The sequence below is a fragment of the Hippopotamus amphibius genome, chromosome 6 (assembly GCF_030028045.1).
Source record: "Hippopotamus amphibius kiboko isolate mHipAmp2 chromosome 6, mHipAmp2.hap2, whole genome shotgun sequence".
Classification (NCBI taxonomy): domain Eukaryota; kingdom Metazoa; phylum Chordata; class Mammalia; order Artiodactyla; family Hippopotamidae; genus Hippopotamus; species Hippopotamus amphibius.
Window position 1 is genome coordinate 61,050,987 of NC_080191.1, and position 14,414 is coordinate 61,065,400.

Below are 14,414 nucleotides of genomic sequence, written 5' to 3' on the forward strand. Positions count from 1 at the left end.
CTAAGTACTACACGTGTATCAACACATTCAATCCACAAGACAGCTCTAGGAAGTGGGTGCTTTGTAATTCTATTTTATAGACAAGGAAATTAAATCCTGGGGGGCTTAGGTAACTTGCCCAGTGTCTCAGTAGTCAGTAAGGGGCAGAACAGAGCTACTTGCCCAGTCAGGCTCCAAACCCTGCTTTCCGGACTGTTGCCTTCACTGCCTCCGAGTAAATTAGATTTTGCAGGGAGAGGGAGAGCAGGAGCGTACGCGTGATGTGTTCAGGGAACAGTCTCGAATGTGTTTAATCTGGGAGCATTGCAGCATTTTGTGGGAATTAAGGATGGAGGAGGAGGAGGAGGCCAGATCAGGGAGGGGGAGTAGTTTAGAATCTGTTTATAGGCAGTGGAGACCCTGGGCTCCTTTCCTGGGGGAGGAGCGATGTAATCCTACCCCAGTCTCGTTCAATGGACTGTCCCTCACCCTGGAGATGTTCCTCTCCTTCCTCAGACCGACTCCTCTTCTTCTCTCAGGCTCAGCTGTGGAGATTTTCCTGTCCTCTCCTATCACCAGCCTCCCTCTTACTCACCATCCATTCAGTGCTGTCACTGCTGTTACCACTGGTCACCCGCAGGCTACTGGGCACAGCCAGCTCTGGGACCCCATCGGTCGTTCTTGTTACCCACTTTGTGAGGGTTACAGGTGCTGTGCTCACACCTCGCTCCGTCATCCTAGATCCTTGCCAACTGATTTTAATAGATTTCATAGAATTGTTTTACAATCTCCATTTCGACTCAAAAACATCAGAGAAATCAAAAGCATCCAAGAGAGAAGTTTATTTGTTTTATTCATGTTTTGAAGAATATGAAAAATAATCCAGCGTGGCTTCTAGTTTCCTGCTAGTGTAGGTGACCGGAAATGGATTCTGTAAAGATGGACCTTAGTTTGCTAAGGCCGCCAGGTGGGTGGAATTCTCTCTGCCTTTCTTGGAATTTACCATGGGGCTCTGCTGCTTGCTAATTAGCTCCATCTGCCACCCTAGAAACCTCTATTGACTAGGAAGAAGTTCATTAAAAATAAATAAATAAATAATTAAAAAAAATAAGTAAATCGTTGCCGAATGTCTGGGGGCAACTTGTCTTGGATAAATAGGCAATAGGCTAAGAATAGTTTTAGTGAATTGGTTTTGAGTGATTTGGAAGGTGGATTACAGAGTAAAATCTCCAGTTCGTCTGTTGATATAAAACTTATAGGAATTCAGATGCCAGCCTAACAGGGATAAAGTGCAGAAAGAACTCCAGATTCTGTTCAAGAGGATTGAAAAGATGCCATTGAAATAATTTGGATAATTACTATTGAAAGAGAAACTCTGAGCTCTCAATTATAACCTGGAAATCAGACCTGGAATTGCATAAGCACATTCATAAACTAAAACCACAACACAACTTAAAACAACCGGCCAATCCTCTATTTCCTCCCCACCCCATGCTCCTAAAATCCAATAATATGTTGAAAAATGAACAAGAGAATGATACGCACAGTTTAATTTGTAAGTTACCTGAGACATGACTGGATCCTCTATTCCAGTGGTTCTTAAGTCCCAAAGACCCAATGCTCACTTTTTATAGGAAATATTTTGTAGCTCACCTTTTACTATCTGGAATTGGAATTCTTGTATAATATAATTTACCTACACCAGTAACAACAACAACAACAATACAATGTCATTAGTGATAAAAGGAGAAATAAAGGGGCAGTAAATTATAAGAATATAATACGTACTCATATATGTAAACTACATCAGAAGACACAGTGAAGTTGTCAGATGTTCACATACATAGAATCACACTGAATAGGACATCTGCAAATGCAGACTGTTACCAGTACTATGGCGTTAGTGATCCCAATATCAATACTACAATCCATGCTGCCCTTGGTGATGCAACTTGCTGAAATGATAAACAATTCTTGTTAAAGTTCTGAGTGAAACCAAGTACACTTTCCTTCAGTTTACACAATAGTTGCATTCTGGAAAACTCAGAGTATGTGAAAACCCTGCAAAATATCCTTTTGTTTCTATGAGTTACATTCTAAATATTATCAGATAATTATATTTTTTCCTATTTGAATTATCTGGTAAGATAGCCAACATTTGCACGGGAATGCAAGGCAATTCTTCGTCACCGTGACAACCAAAAACACCCCACAAATATCTAGAGGGAAGCATGGTACTGCCCCCATTGAAAATCCTGAACAAATCCCAATAAGATGAAGCACCTGTGGCTCAAACGTGTGGAAGGTCTAAGCCACCAAGCCAGTTGGGACACTAGGAGGACACTGGAAACCAAAGAGAAAACATCCTCCTAGGTTTCTGTTAAATCTTGACATGGGGACTTACCTGGTGGCGCAGTGGTTGAGAGTCTGCCTGCCAACGCAGGGGACGTGGGTTTGATCCCTGGTCCGGGAAGATCCCACATGCCGCAGAGCAACAAGGCCTGTGTGCCACAACTACTGAATCTGTACTCTAGGGCCACCGAGCCACAACTGTTGAGCCCATGCACCACAACTGCTGAGGCCCACACACCTGGAGCTGGTGCTCCACAGCAAGTGAGGCCGCCGCAGTGAGAGGCCCATACGCAGCAACGAAGAGCAGCCCCCACTCACCAAAACTAGAGAGAGCCCGCGTGCAGCAGCGAAGACCCAACGCAGCCAATACATAAATAAATAAATAAATATGTCTTAAAAAAATCTTGACATGAATGATCCTGGGGTGGTGCTCGGTACAGTACTAATTGCATCAAAGAGTCACCCTTAGTTAGAGAGGCTCTGGACACAGATCCTCCAAGTTAAAGAAAAAAGTACATTTCAATCCAATAACAGCAGGATTTACTCATAGCAGTTATCAACCGTGTGCTTGAATGACTGAAGACTTATAGAAGCCAGCGTCAAAATCTCTCCAAGTCAAGAATAAAAACTCAAGAGAGAGAAACCCTGCATACCCATACCTCTAGGTTTCTAAGCTTTATCCCTCTATCCACTTGGAACACCAGAAAGCAGCATGTTTTCCTGTGTATTTGAAAGGCTTTCAGTGAATTACAGTTTGGGGCTCTATCCTTAGTTAATCTGAAATCAGTATAATGATGGTACCTGGAGCACAGTTTTGCATCTTCTGCCAAATCACAGACAATCGGTTGCCTTTCGGTGCGTGCCCTTTGCACCTCGAGAATGCCCTTGTTTTCTTTCAGTTTATCAGAACTGTATACACCACTTTGATTCTGGGTTTTGTTTCGTCCCGTTTTGTTTTGCCTTGGTTACTAGGAAGGTCAGAAATACATCTAATGCTCAAGTACAGTGGCTGTTTCACTACAGGTCGCTGGTAGAAACTGCCCTTTTCACTCTGGCTGCTAATGTTTTTCTGACTTTAATTGTCCTCGGTGTGCTTTTATTGTGAGCTACATCATATTCTTGTGAGAAGTAGGATAGGGTGTAAATTACCACTCATTAAGTCCTGTACCCTAAGCACCTGAACAGTGCCTGGCACTTGGGTGCTTAATCAGTATTTACTGAATGAATGGTTGATGGATGGATGCTGGAAACCAACTCAATTTCACTTTTTTGTAACTAGCAGCGGATGGCCATTAGGGGGAGGAAGAGCGCCCACTCATCCCTGCAGAGGGCCCTTTGAGGCCACCAGCTTGGGTTTGTAGAGAACAGCAGTGTTTTTTTTGTTTGAGTTTTTCTTTTTTCACAGCAGTGTTTTTAAATGACTGAATCCTGTATTTCTGGAATGGATAAGGCCTTTCCACCTGAAGGAGTGAACACTAAGTACTCCAGGAGTACTCATTTCCAGCCCAGGGCTGCCTGCACTGGCCCTGCCTCCGCCAGACAGCGGAGCCCAAAGACCAAACAGAGAGAAAGCTCAGTGCACAGATCACATGTTTTGAGCCAAGTGCAAAAATCTTCATTTAAAATACTCGCGAATCAGACAGACACGATAGTATTTGGCCTAGTAGTATGGTTAATAGGTTAGAAATAAGAGAAAAGCAAGAAGAGCCAAGGGGCGTGTTTAGAAGAAATAGGCTCGTGAGGTTGGTGACACGGTGGCTAGTTTGCACTTTACCACTTAGCACTTGATTACACCTAGCGCTTCCCTCTTTCCCAGAGACTCAGAGCCTCAGGAGCTAAGGTCTGCTGGCTCCATCTGTTCATCTGGAAACGGGGGCCAAATGAGGGATGAGGCTTTGACCCTCGTGGGGCTGGAGCCCCAGGTCTTGTCCCTGTCATTTTCCCACCGTCTACACAGGAGGCCTTTTGGGAGCAGGTGGTTGGGAATACTTGGCTGGAGACCAGAGGCCAGGAGCATCCCCTTGCAGTCCTGGGCTTGCCTACTCCTTGTGCAACCTCTGCAATTTGGGTGTGCCATGGATTTTAACTTCATCCTACAGTAGAGAAACTGATAAATAGAGAATCCCTTAAGCCAGAGGTCCTTAGCCTGTAGATCCCATGAACTTGGACATGAATAAATTTACATCTTTATTTTCATTAACCTGTAATTAAAATGTAGCATTTCCTGCGAATATGGGCATCACACCACAGTAGAACTAGCAGGACTTGTGACTACCACTGATAGAAATCACGGGTGTTTTCGTGCCATTTTGTATGTTGCGGATATCTGAAGATGTCGTTTACAGTCATCACTACTCTGAGTCCATTCTTAGAGCACTGCTAGATCTCGTACATTAATGGACACATATATTACTATGTTATTATTTTTTAAAATTTCAGTATAATCAATTTCCTTTGTAACTAGTATATTTTATTTTATGTATTTAAATACAGAAGCTTCACCAGCTGACCAGAGATTAAGAATCTCTGCTTAAAGAAAATGATCCCTTAGGGCTCTATTAACCTCTCATTCGCTGATTTGCTATGGCTCATAAGCTAATATAATGTGAATTTCTGTTGAAGCCAAACAAAGGGAGTTTAGCTTCTAAAGCGTTGAAAGGAAGTCTTATTACTAAGGAGTTCATGTAGATTTGATCACAAAATGGCATTATAGAAAGTGCATCGATTAGATCTGCATTTTCTGCATTTCATTGACCTGCCTATCCAGTGCTTTATCAATTCAATGCCGTCTTCTTGGTTGAGGGGAAGAACGGATTGAAGGTGGTGTGTGTCCAGCGTCATTGATGGAAACAGAAAGTAGGAGGAATGTATGCAGAACCTGCCAACTAGCATTAACCAGGAATAAGACCCCGGGCAGAAGGCAGTTGCTGAAAACCATTAAAGACCATAAATAATTGATAGATTGAGATTGTGGTGATATCCCTTCATACGTCCTTAACTGATTAAACATTTTTTTGAGTTTTGAAGTTAATTGTAAAAATTACAGTTAGCAGTTGAGAACATGATTGTTCTAATGTATTTTCAGTTAGGATGATGTACATTAAATATAGACCTTTATGCTTCTAATCACTCAAGATACAGACTTCGTATTAGAAAAATTCAAGTGTGGAAGTCTGAGGCTTTTAGAAACATGAGAAGGCCAGTTTAATAAAATTTAAAATCTTATGTTATCATCATAACAGAAAATGCAAAGCTCTGTCTGTGTAGAACATTTTGTTTTTTCTGGACTAATGCTGCATGGATACATAAGCCAGGGAAAATGATGCCATTTTTGTTGTCTCTTCTACAGGTGAGCTGGCTGGGATTTTAACCATCATTACGGCTACCTGTAAACCTACGAAGGGGAAGGTTAACTTCTGAGTCATTGATACTCTTCTTACTGCTATTTATAAATTCCCTCAGATTGAGGATTACTTCTGCTTTGCAGAAATTATCTGCAGGGAGCCCTGCATAATTTATAACAATCTCTGACAAAACCTCAGAAAAAAGATATGCTTTTGACGTAGCCAGATGTCAGAAGCTGTGGCAGGACCCTGGAAAAAGCCTCTTAGGTGGCACGAGGCTCTGGGAGCAACCATCCCAATCAAGGGACAGCCTCTTGGAACTTCTCCCCAGGAGTGTGACACAGTTAAAAAGGGGGAAAAAAAAAGGAGCCACAAGCAACACAGTTGCCAATGAAATAGGAGAGGGAGTGCTTTCAAAACACGTGGGGCTGTCACTGGACTCTCTGAGCTCATCCACGGGACAGGAGCGTAAGGCCATGGAGTAGAACTTCAACGTGGGTCTAAGAAGAGACAGGAATGGCCCAAGAAGTCAACCTGAATTCCCTCCGGGAATCAGAACGTGAGGTGATCCTCCAGGTCCTGTACCGGGCCCAGGAGGTTCAAAACATCGAGGAGGAAAGGATACGGTACGCTGTCGTTGAGATGGATTTTGGGTTTTTTCTGCTTGGAGGCTGCCTCTACCTGGTGTATTGCTTGCTACTCAGCTTCTTGTATGACAAGAGTCAGAATGAAAGGCTATTGGTGGAGGTGACCTTTGCTGTGTCGCTAAGCTTCGGGGGTGGTAAGGGAAAGAATGCCTTTTGTTTTTCATTGAAAATAATGCCTTTCTGTGATAAGTGTGCTGTCTGTCTGCTTGTCCATTTGCCTAATGTGCAGAAATAATTCAAGGGAAGCTTTCGGGCTTCTCATACACCCTTCAAGGGAAAGACCTCCGGCAAAGGGTTTTCCTAAATTATTTTTGGTGGTAACTGAAGGCACAAAAGAAAGCAGGTTAGAAACAGCAAACCTGCTGGAATCCATTCCTGTCCTTTTCCTCGCTGGCTTTTGCTTCTCAGCTGGCTTTGAGGCGGTGGGGGAGGGGGTGGGGGTGGCATGAAGTCTGAACCTGCTCAGCCTGCTCCCTGACTGATTGGTCAACAGAGAGCTTCTTTCCTCTCTCTCTGAGCTGCACAGGCTGTATGATATTAGTTTACCACTTAAAGCAGTGCTAGACTATCAGAACAGTGTCTGTGGTTAGCTGTCAAGATCCATCTTTAATATGGTGATGCTTTGTTTATTGATGTTTATGGAGAATGTGAGGTCCAGAAAAGAAGTAAAAGGAATAGGCTTTTTAGTTTTGCTTTATTTTTAATGGCAGAACTCTTTCAGAGTCTGCCAAGAAGAATAAACATACAAAATATAACTTTGGACCGCCAAATGTATTTATACTTCCTTCTACTAAAGAAAAAATATAATACACTGAACAAAATGGAACTTTTATGATTCAAGATCTTTCAGTGATTTAGAAGCATCATTTTGAATATCAACAAAGTAACATGGATACTGTGGTAAAAGGTTTTATTCCAAAGGGTACTGATTCTAGTTAATCCTGAAAGTTGGATGTAAACTTGTTTCTTGGGATTAACTTCTCTCTTCTAAAAGTAGGTAACAGTAAATCAACTATACTCCAATAAACAATTTTTAAAAAATAATAAAAGTAAGTAACAGATTTCATAAAAGAGTGTTCTGGCTAATGATACCTTTTGGGTTCCAATGTAATGTCCCTTTGCACTAGGGCTATTGTCCTGGAGAACCAGGGTAACTGACCACCCATAAAAAACAGTAGCAAAAGCATAGCATCAATTAAATAACTTTACTGGGGAACTTATGACAATAGCAGGCGTGTATACTGTTTATTTACAGATCGTTTCCTGCCTCGCATAATAGAATTGATGCCTTTTTCTGTGTTTTTCATCTTCTCTCACTGTTTTTGCTTGGTATTATAATACTCTTTGGGTACAAAGGGATGAACCTAGAACAAAATCAGCAGCTAACTCCTCCGCACCAGGCATAGTGTTTGTGTTGCCATTTAATCCTCACAGCAGCCCTGGGAGGGGAGGCTTCCACAGCTGAGAAAACCTCTGAGCCTCTGCTCCGAGAGGTCTCATGAGATCCCGGTTGACACGGCAGTGCTGGAACCCGGGAGTGTCGGATACGAAAGCCCCTTCTCTCTCGCCATGGGCGGTGCTGTTGGGGCCCTCGGCACGTAGCAGTTTGGCGGGCGTCTGTCCTTGCACTCAATCGTTTCTTATCATTTGACTCTCTGGACCACAGGAAACTGAAGACGCACCTGCAGCATCTCAGGTGGAAAGGCGCGAAGAGCGTGAGCCAGGAGTACAAGGAGAAGTCCTGTGCCCGCTGCCGGCAGGCCCTGGGGCTGCTGCTGAACCGGGGGGCCGTGTGCCAGGGCTGCAGCCACCGCGTGTGCACCGAGTGCCGAGTGTTCCTGAGGAAGACCCTCGCCTGGAAGTGCACTGTGTGCTTCGAGGACAGGTGAGGATGGGCAGGGCAGGGCAGGTGAGGGTGGGTAGTCCGGGACAGAGATGGTCCAGGACAATCCATTGATAAAGACAGCTGTCACTCCTCAAACTTAATCGGGAAATGTTTACAGGGTGCTTAGTATGGAGCTGCCTTTCTAGACATGGAAGTTATTGCAATTCAAAAACGCATTTTGTTATATGAAAAAGGTTTTTTTAATTTACAAAAGTTTGTAGCTGAGGATCAGCTAACCTAGGAGTTAAGATTCCTTTCAATGTCTTAACTAGTTAGTTTTGTTAGTTTTCTTAGAGCTTAATTTATCTCTTTGAGGAAACAGGGAATATTAGAGTGTCCTGTGCAGCTTTATTAAGGCCTTTTTGAAGGAGGCAAGCTGACCTGTATTGGATGCTCTCCTAAAGAAATGGGGATGGTTTCTATTAGTGATAAACTATATCTATATTTATTGTAATCTTTTGATGTTGTGCGGTTTTTAAATATTTTAAGCATGGAATTGGCATTTTTGAATTACCAGTTTTGAAAACGATAAAGAATGTATGTGGCTTGACCTCACACTGTTAGAAGCAAGAACGGGCTGGTCGTCGATTCCTTGAAAACATGGGAGGGTTTCTGTTTGTTGCGGGGAGCGAGCACAAGGACATCACAGAACTTATGAGAAGGAGAAATGTTCCTCTGGTGTGAATCTAAGAGAGTAATCAGAGACTGAGATTTGAAAACAACTTCTAAATGTTGATATAGATACATAGTACCCAGGGGACTGAGACTGTGAGAGGTGCTTGCACAGTGTGGGCACAGCAGCTGGGTTTTCTCTGCCCCTAAATTGGGAGGATTGTGTCTGTGGGCATCCTGATATTAATCTCCTTAAATCTCCCATCCCTTTGCAAGGCTTAATGTATTTCAGTCACTCATTTGAAGGCAGGTTGTTCAACCAGATTTCCTTGCTCCTCCTAAGCACCGTACCCCCCCTCCCCCCCAAACAGCATGCCAAGTCACACCCACGTGGCCAGAGTTACCTCCACACATCTCGTGTTTCCTCGGTTTGTCGAAGCCAACGCCCTTTTCTTAGCTTGAGAGGGAAAGACAAAGATTTACTGTGAGCCGCCCTGGCCGCACCTGTGCTCAAGCAGGTCTGGGCTCTTGAGAAAGGACGAAAGGTCCTAAGATCTTCAGTCAACTATACATATTTGGTCGATAAACACTAATGATAAACACTGCATGGTAAGGTATTAAATTCTTCAGCATTTTTTCTTCTCCTAGTTAACTATAAGCTAAAAATCAAAACAGGAGGACAGGGGCTGAGGCAACCTCCCAGGAAGCTGGCCCTGTTGAAAGCTCCACCCTGGAGGGCACCATGCCCTGGGGTATTGTAACGTGACCCCTCTAAGCTTATGAAGTGTGATTTCTAAAACCCCAGCTTCCTTATGTTGAAATAAGGATGTTTTTCAAAATATCTAAGATAATTGCGTTGCTCTGAGTGAACTGACACAGGAAACTGTATGGGGAGAGAGCTAAGTAATTTATAACAACACATTACCCCCTCCCCCACCTTTGCTTTCTTCTTCGAAGCGCTCTGCTCTCTCTCTAGTTTTGTCCACCCTGGGCTGCCATCCAGTCTTGGGGCCAAACCAAAGAAAAGGCTTGATAAAACTTGAGAGTATGCAACAGTCATAACTGAACTGGGACCTGCACAGTGTTTTGACTCCATCATTTTCCTCTCCCTGCTTCTTCTTCAGCCTGAGACTCATTGCTCAAGAAGTGGATTTGTTGTGGGAACAGGAGGAGAAAATAGGTTTTAAAATCAAGCAAGAGGAAGCTCTAGGGTAGCAGTTTTAAAAAAGCAAAACCAGGACTTCCTTGGTGGCACAGTGGTGAACAATCTGCCTGCCAATGCAGGAGACATGGGTTGGATCCCTGGTCTAGGAAGATCCCACATGCCACAGAGCGACTAAGCCCGTGTGCCACAACCACTAGCCTGTGCTCTAGAGCCCGAGAACCACAACTACTGAGGCCCTCAAGTCTAGAGCCCGTGCTCCGCAACAAGAGAAGCCACAGCAATGAGAAGCCCGCGCACCGCAACGAAGAGTAGCCCCTACTTGCCACAACTAGAGAAAGCCCGTGTGCAGCAACGAAGACCCAACGCAGCCAAAAATAAATAAATTGATACATTTTTTTAAAAAAGGAAAACCAACATATAGATTGCTGCCGTCAGTGCAAAAGTCCTGTGACCTGTGCTGGCCTTGGGCTTGTGTTGAAGGCCCAGGAGACACCTGAGGTTTCCGCCTTCAGGGCAAGTTTTCTGCTGAGGACCCTGGGAGTTAAGAGGAAGGAGAGGTGAGGGAGGGCTGAGCTGGCTCAGGGTGACTTCCCAGAGCACCCAGGTGGGAGCATTTCTGGAAGAGGGTCGGGATTAGAGAGGGAGATGGACATTGTCAGGGAGAGGGAACACGGTGGAGATGAGTGTGGACCATTCACCATGTGGAAAGCTGTGTTAAGCATTTCTTGACACCAAATGTTTTATTTAAGTCTTCAGTCTCACGTGGCAGCTGCTACCATCATCCCAATTTTATAGGTGAGGAAACAGAGGCTTAGAGACACAAGAGAGCCCAAGGCCATGCAGTCAGTAAGACTGGAACCAGGGATCCCAATTCCCATCCCTTCTTTTTCTTTTTTTTTTTAATTTAAATCACTGTGAGTGATCCAAAAATATTTTTAATGGTAAAAAATGAAGACATTTAAGAAAACAATCAAGTAGAATATTATACCAGCTATTATGAGTTTAAAGAGCAGCTTTTAAAACTTTGTGGTACAGCTCCCTTTCATTTTAAAAAAGAGCAAAATTATCTGGAAGAATGTATATCAAAGAAATGGTTCTGTCTCTAAATTTCTAAGGTCCTTGTTGTTTTATCTATTTTATATATAATAATGTGTACTGTTAATCTCCAACTCCTAATTTATCCCATCTCTTCTTGATCTCCACCCTCTCCTGCCTCCTGGGAGACTCGCTTGGAGGGACAGGGTCCTAAAAGCCACTCAGAGGAGTTTGGATTGGAGGCTGCAGGAGATGGGGTGTGAGCATACGCACTTTGACAGAAGAAAACCAGGTGAAAGTCTACCTGCATTCTGCAGGGTGGACTCAGGAGGGGCACCTGAAGGTGAACGAGGCAGGGGGAAGTCTTGGCAGTGAACGAGGCATGAAGGGATGAGGCTGGGGGCGGTAGAGATGGAGAATGTGAGGGACAGTTCAACAAAGTGGGTGATGGAAGTTTATAGGGCATGAGAGAGGGAAAAGAGAAAAAAGGTTCTGAGGACTGGCAAAACAGCTCTTCATGCTTAACTGGAAGAACAAAAAGAGAGTGAAAGAGAAGCAACAGAAAGAACTCAGTAAAGAAAGGCAAGTTGGAAAGGACTTAGAAGGGGAGAGTTGGTTGAAAGTTACCTCCAGTGGTGGGGGCCGTGTGTCATTCTTAGCATCAGAAGAGGGCTGACTTGGGAGAAGAAGAAGAAAAGAAGAGAGTTCAGGTGCTTCTTGGTTGATATCCTCCCCCCCTCCTTGGAATTTGTTGACAATTTCTGCAGTGAAATGGCCCAAGGTAACAACTACGTTGACACATCAAGGAGCAGACAAAGCTTTATACTTACTTGTTGATTTTAGCTTCATTAAAAAAAATAAGATTGAACTTGAAGACTTATGTTTGCATTGATTTTTTTTCCCTTCAAAATAATATACTACGTGCAGTAACGTCAAATTCCACCTAAAAAGAAACCTGCTCATCTCCCTGCAGTGATTGCCGAGGGATTACACTTGCTCTTTTTCTCTTGCTTTGTAATTGGCTATGACTGTAAGTCATTTATTCCTCAGCGTCAGATATTCATGGGTGTACTTCCTCTCTTTCATCATGAACATTTTACTGTTTATAAAATAATTGGAACAGTGAGTTTATACTTAGGGTTTCAAGTTGTGGTAGGTGGTACTGTTGATTTCCTCAGACTGCCTGCGTTTCTCTGATAAACATGCCTGATGGCGATGGAGAGAAACTTGTGTGTGCACTTCCAAGTCGATATGGACCCTGGAACTCACGATCACGTTCTTAGTTCTCAGGTTGGGATTTGGGTTATTGCTGCAGAGCAGGAATGGTTAAAGTAAGATTTTGGAATTTATTAAAAGGGATTTTTTTGTTCAAATACATTTTAGATTAGGACTTAGATGTGAAGATATCCTTATGGGATGATGTTTTATTTTCTGCACTGTGTGAAATAATTTTTACTGAAAATCAAGTGACATTTCAAAAGAAGTTCTATAATAATTATGTTTCCTGCTTAAAGTAAAAATTCTTAGAATTTAGAAAATGTAATCGTTCAAATTTTAGACTGATACCCCCAATATTTTCATAACCCCATGTTTTGGTAAAATACTGAATCACCACTCTATGTCCACAAGGCAAATAACGTATGAGAATGGAATAATTCCAGCTCATTATTATAAATACTTCTGCTCTTCAAGTGAGTAAAAGGTCTAAGTCTATGAAAGATTGAAAAGAAACTGAACGCTGGGTACAATACAGTTTAACAGAGTTGGCCAAGGAAGGATTTTAGCTTAGTGCCAAGGTTAAAATAACATTTTTCTACTGCTTATTTTTGTTTCAAAACTTGATTTCTTCTTTTTTCTAATCTGATTTTTAGCATTGTTGATAGGAACTACGTTCATTCATTTCACAAATTAAATATACTGAGTAAAATATTTCACATAGCTATGCATTTATAAATTTTCAAGAGGTTAGCCACTCAGACTAATTTCACAGAGAAGAAGTCTTTTGTCCTTTGAAATACGGTTTTTTCTCCTTAGTTCTGATTTGGAAATGGCATCTGTTTTAATTCTCACAAGAAAGCTTGGCTGTTTCACACGGTGTAGGTACACGGCTTTCTATGGGAACAGGCTGGATGATAATTACATAAAGGATCATGATATTCTTTTTATTCATTGGCCAAATGAGAGTAAGCGTTACTTAATAGTCTTTGAAGCCTTATGTTACCAAGCATATAGTAAAAAAGTGGAAATTTATGGGATGCTTTTTGAAAAAGTTTATTTTTGAAAACTCAATTTTGTGCTTACTGGAGGGAACGTTTTCACAGTAGTTTGAGTACCATTTTTGTTGTTGTTGAAGTTGAAATTTCTTTTGTGGTCAGCACTTGATTAGTCACGGCAGGTCTTGCTTTTAAAGCCTCTTTGAGATGAGTAAGCTTTCCACGTCCTTGAGTTCACACTCGAAGTTTTCAACTCACTCAGTTCAGCTGAAACTTTTCACTCACAGGAAGGCCAGTGCCAGGAGGCCGTTTTCCCAGGCACTTGGCGTGGTGGTGAAGCACTGCCTCGGTTAAAACTCTGGGCTGAAATGTAGGCGAGAGTTAAGGATACGCGGGACGTAGAGATACCAGACAGGCTTGTAGGTCGTTTCCAGTCCTGTGTTCATAGGAATTTCCACAACAGCAGACCCGTGTCCATAGATCAGACCAAGAGTGCATTTCAGTGCTGAACAGAAGTCACGGGTAGATTGACGGATTTTAGATGATTCCAGTCCTCCACTGTCTCATGAGTGCAGGTATATGTGAGACCACGATTTTCCAATTTGCATAGTCTCTATTTGGATTCATTTTCAGCCAACTAAAGTGTCTCCTCAAAGATTTTTCTTCCCAGAAGAGCATGTAGGTGGCATGTGTCCTAAGCTATTGCCTCTCTGAGGATGCCTTCGGTAGCCTTTCCTCACGAGTAAGGACTTCACTAACTTTTAAAATCTCAAATCCCTACTTTTACTCTCAAAGTTCAGTTAATGTGTTATCCTTGTCTTTTGGGATTTAATGTGACAGAGACACTGGACACTAGCTTTATTTTTATTTCTTTATTGATCATCTGGATTTTATGTCCTAGAAGCATATTGGTTTTTTCTGTATCCTTGTAATTGAAAACAGTTGCTCAGACATGCCTGGGCCTGAGTCTTTCCACATTGATTTTTAGGGAATAAGGAAAGTTCCTTTGAGCTGCCTGTCCCTTGGATTTGCTTGTTTTGTTTTTGTTTTTTCTTTAAATTATTTTTAATTGTGGCAAAATACACATAACCTAAAATTTAGCATCTTAGCCATTGTTAAGTGTGCATTTAGTGGCATTAAATACATTTGAAACCATGGGTAATCGTTAGTCAAATCCATTTC

The 14,414-nt window shown here is 42.5% G+C and overlaps 1 protein-coding gene across 1 annotated transcript in view; it reads left to right on the forward strand.

The window, feature by feature from the left end:
- The first annotated feature begins 6,115 nt into the window (after window positions 1-6,115).
- Window positions 6,116-14,414, forward strand: part of SYTL3 (synaptotagmin like 3) — a 68,607-nt gene continuing 60,308 nt past the window's right edge. The window contains exons 1-2 of the mRNA XM_057739094.1: window positions 6,116-6,301; window positions 7,989-8,207. Of these exons, the coding sequence (XP_057595077.1) occupies window positions 6,192-6,301; window positions 7,989-8,207 (329 nt within the window). The 5' untranslated portion in view covers window positions 6,116-6,191. The remainder of the gene's footprint in view (window positions 6,302-7,988; window positions 8,208-14,414) is intronic.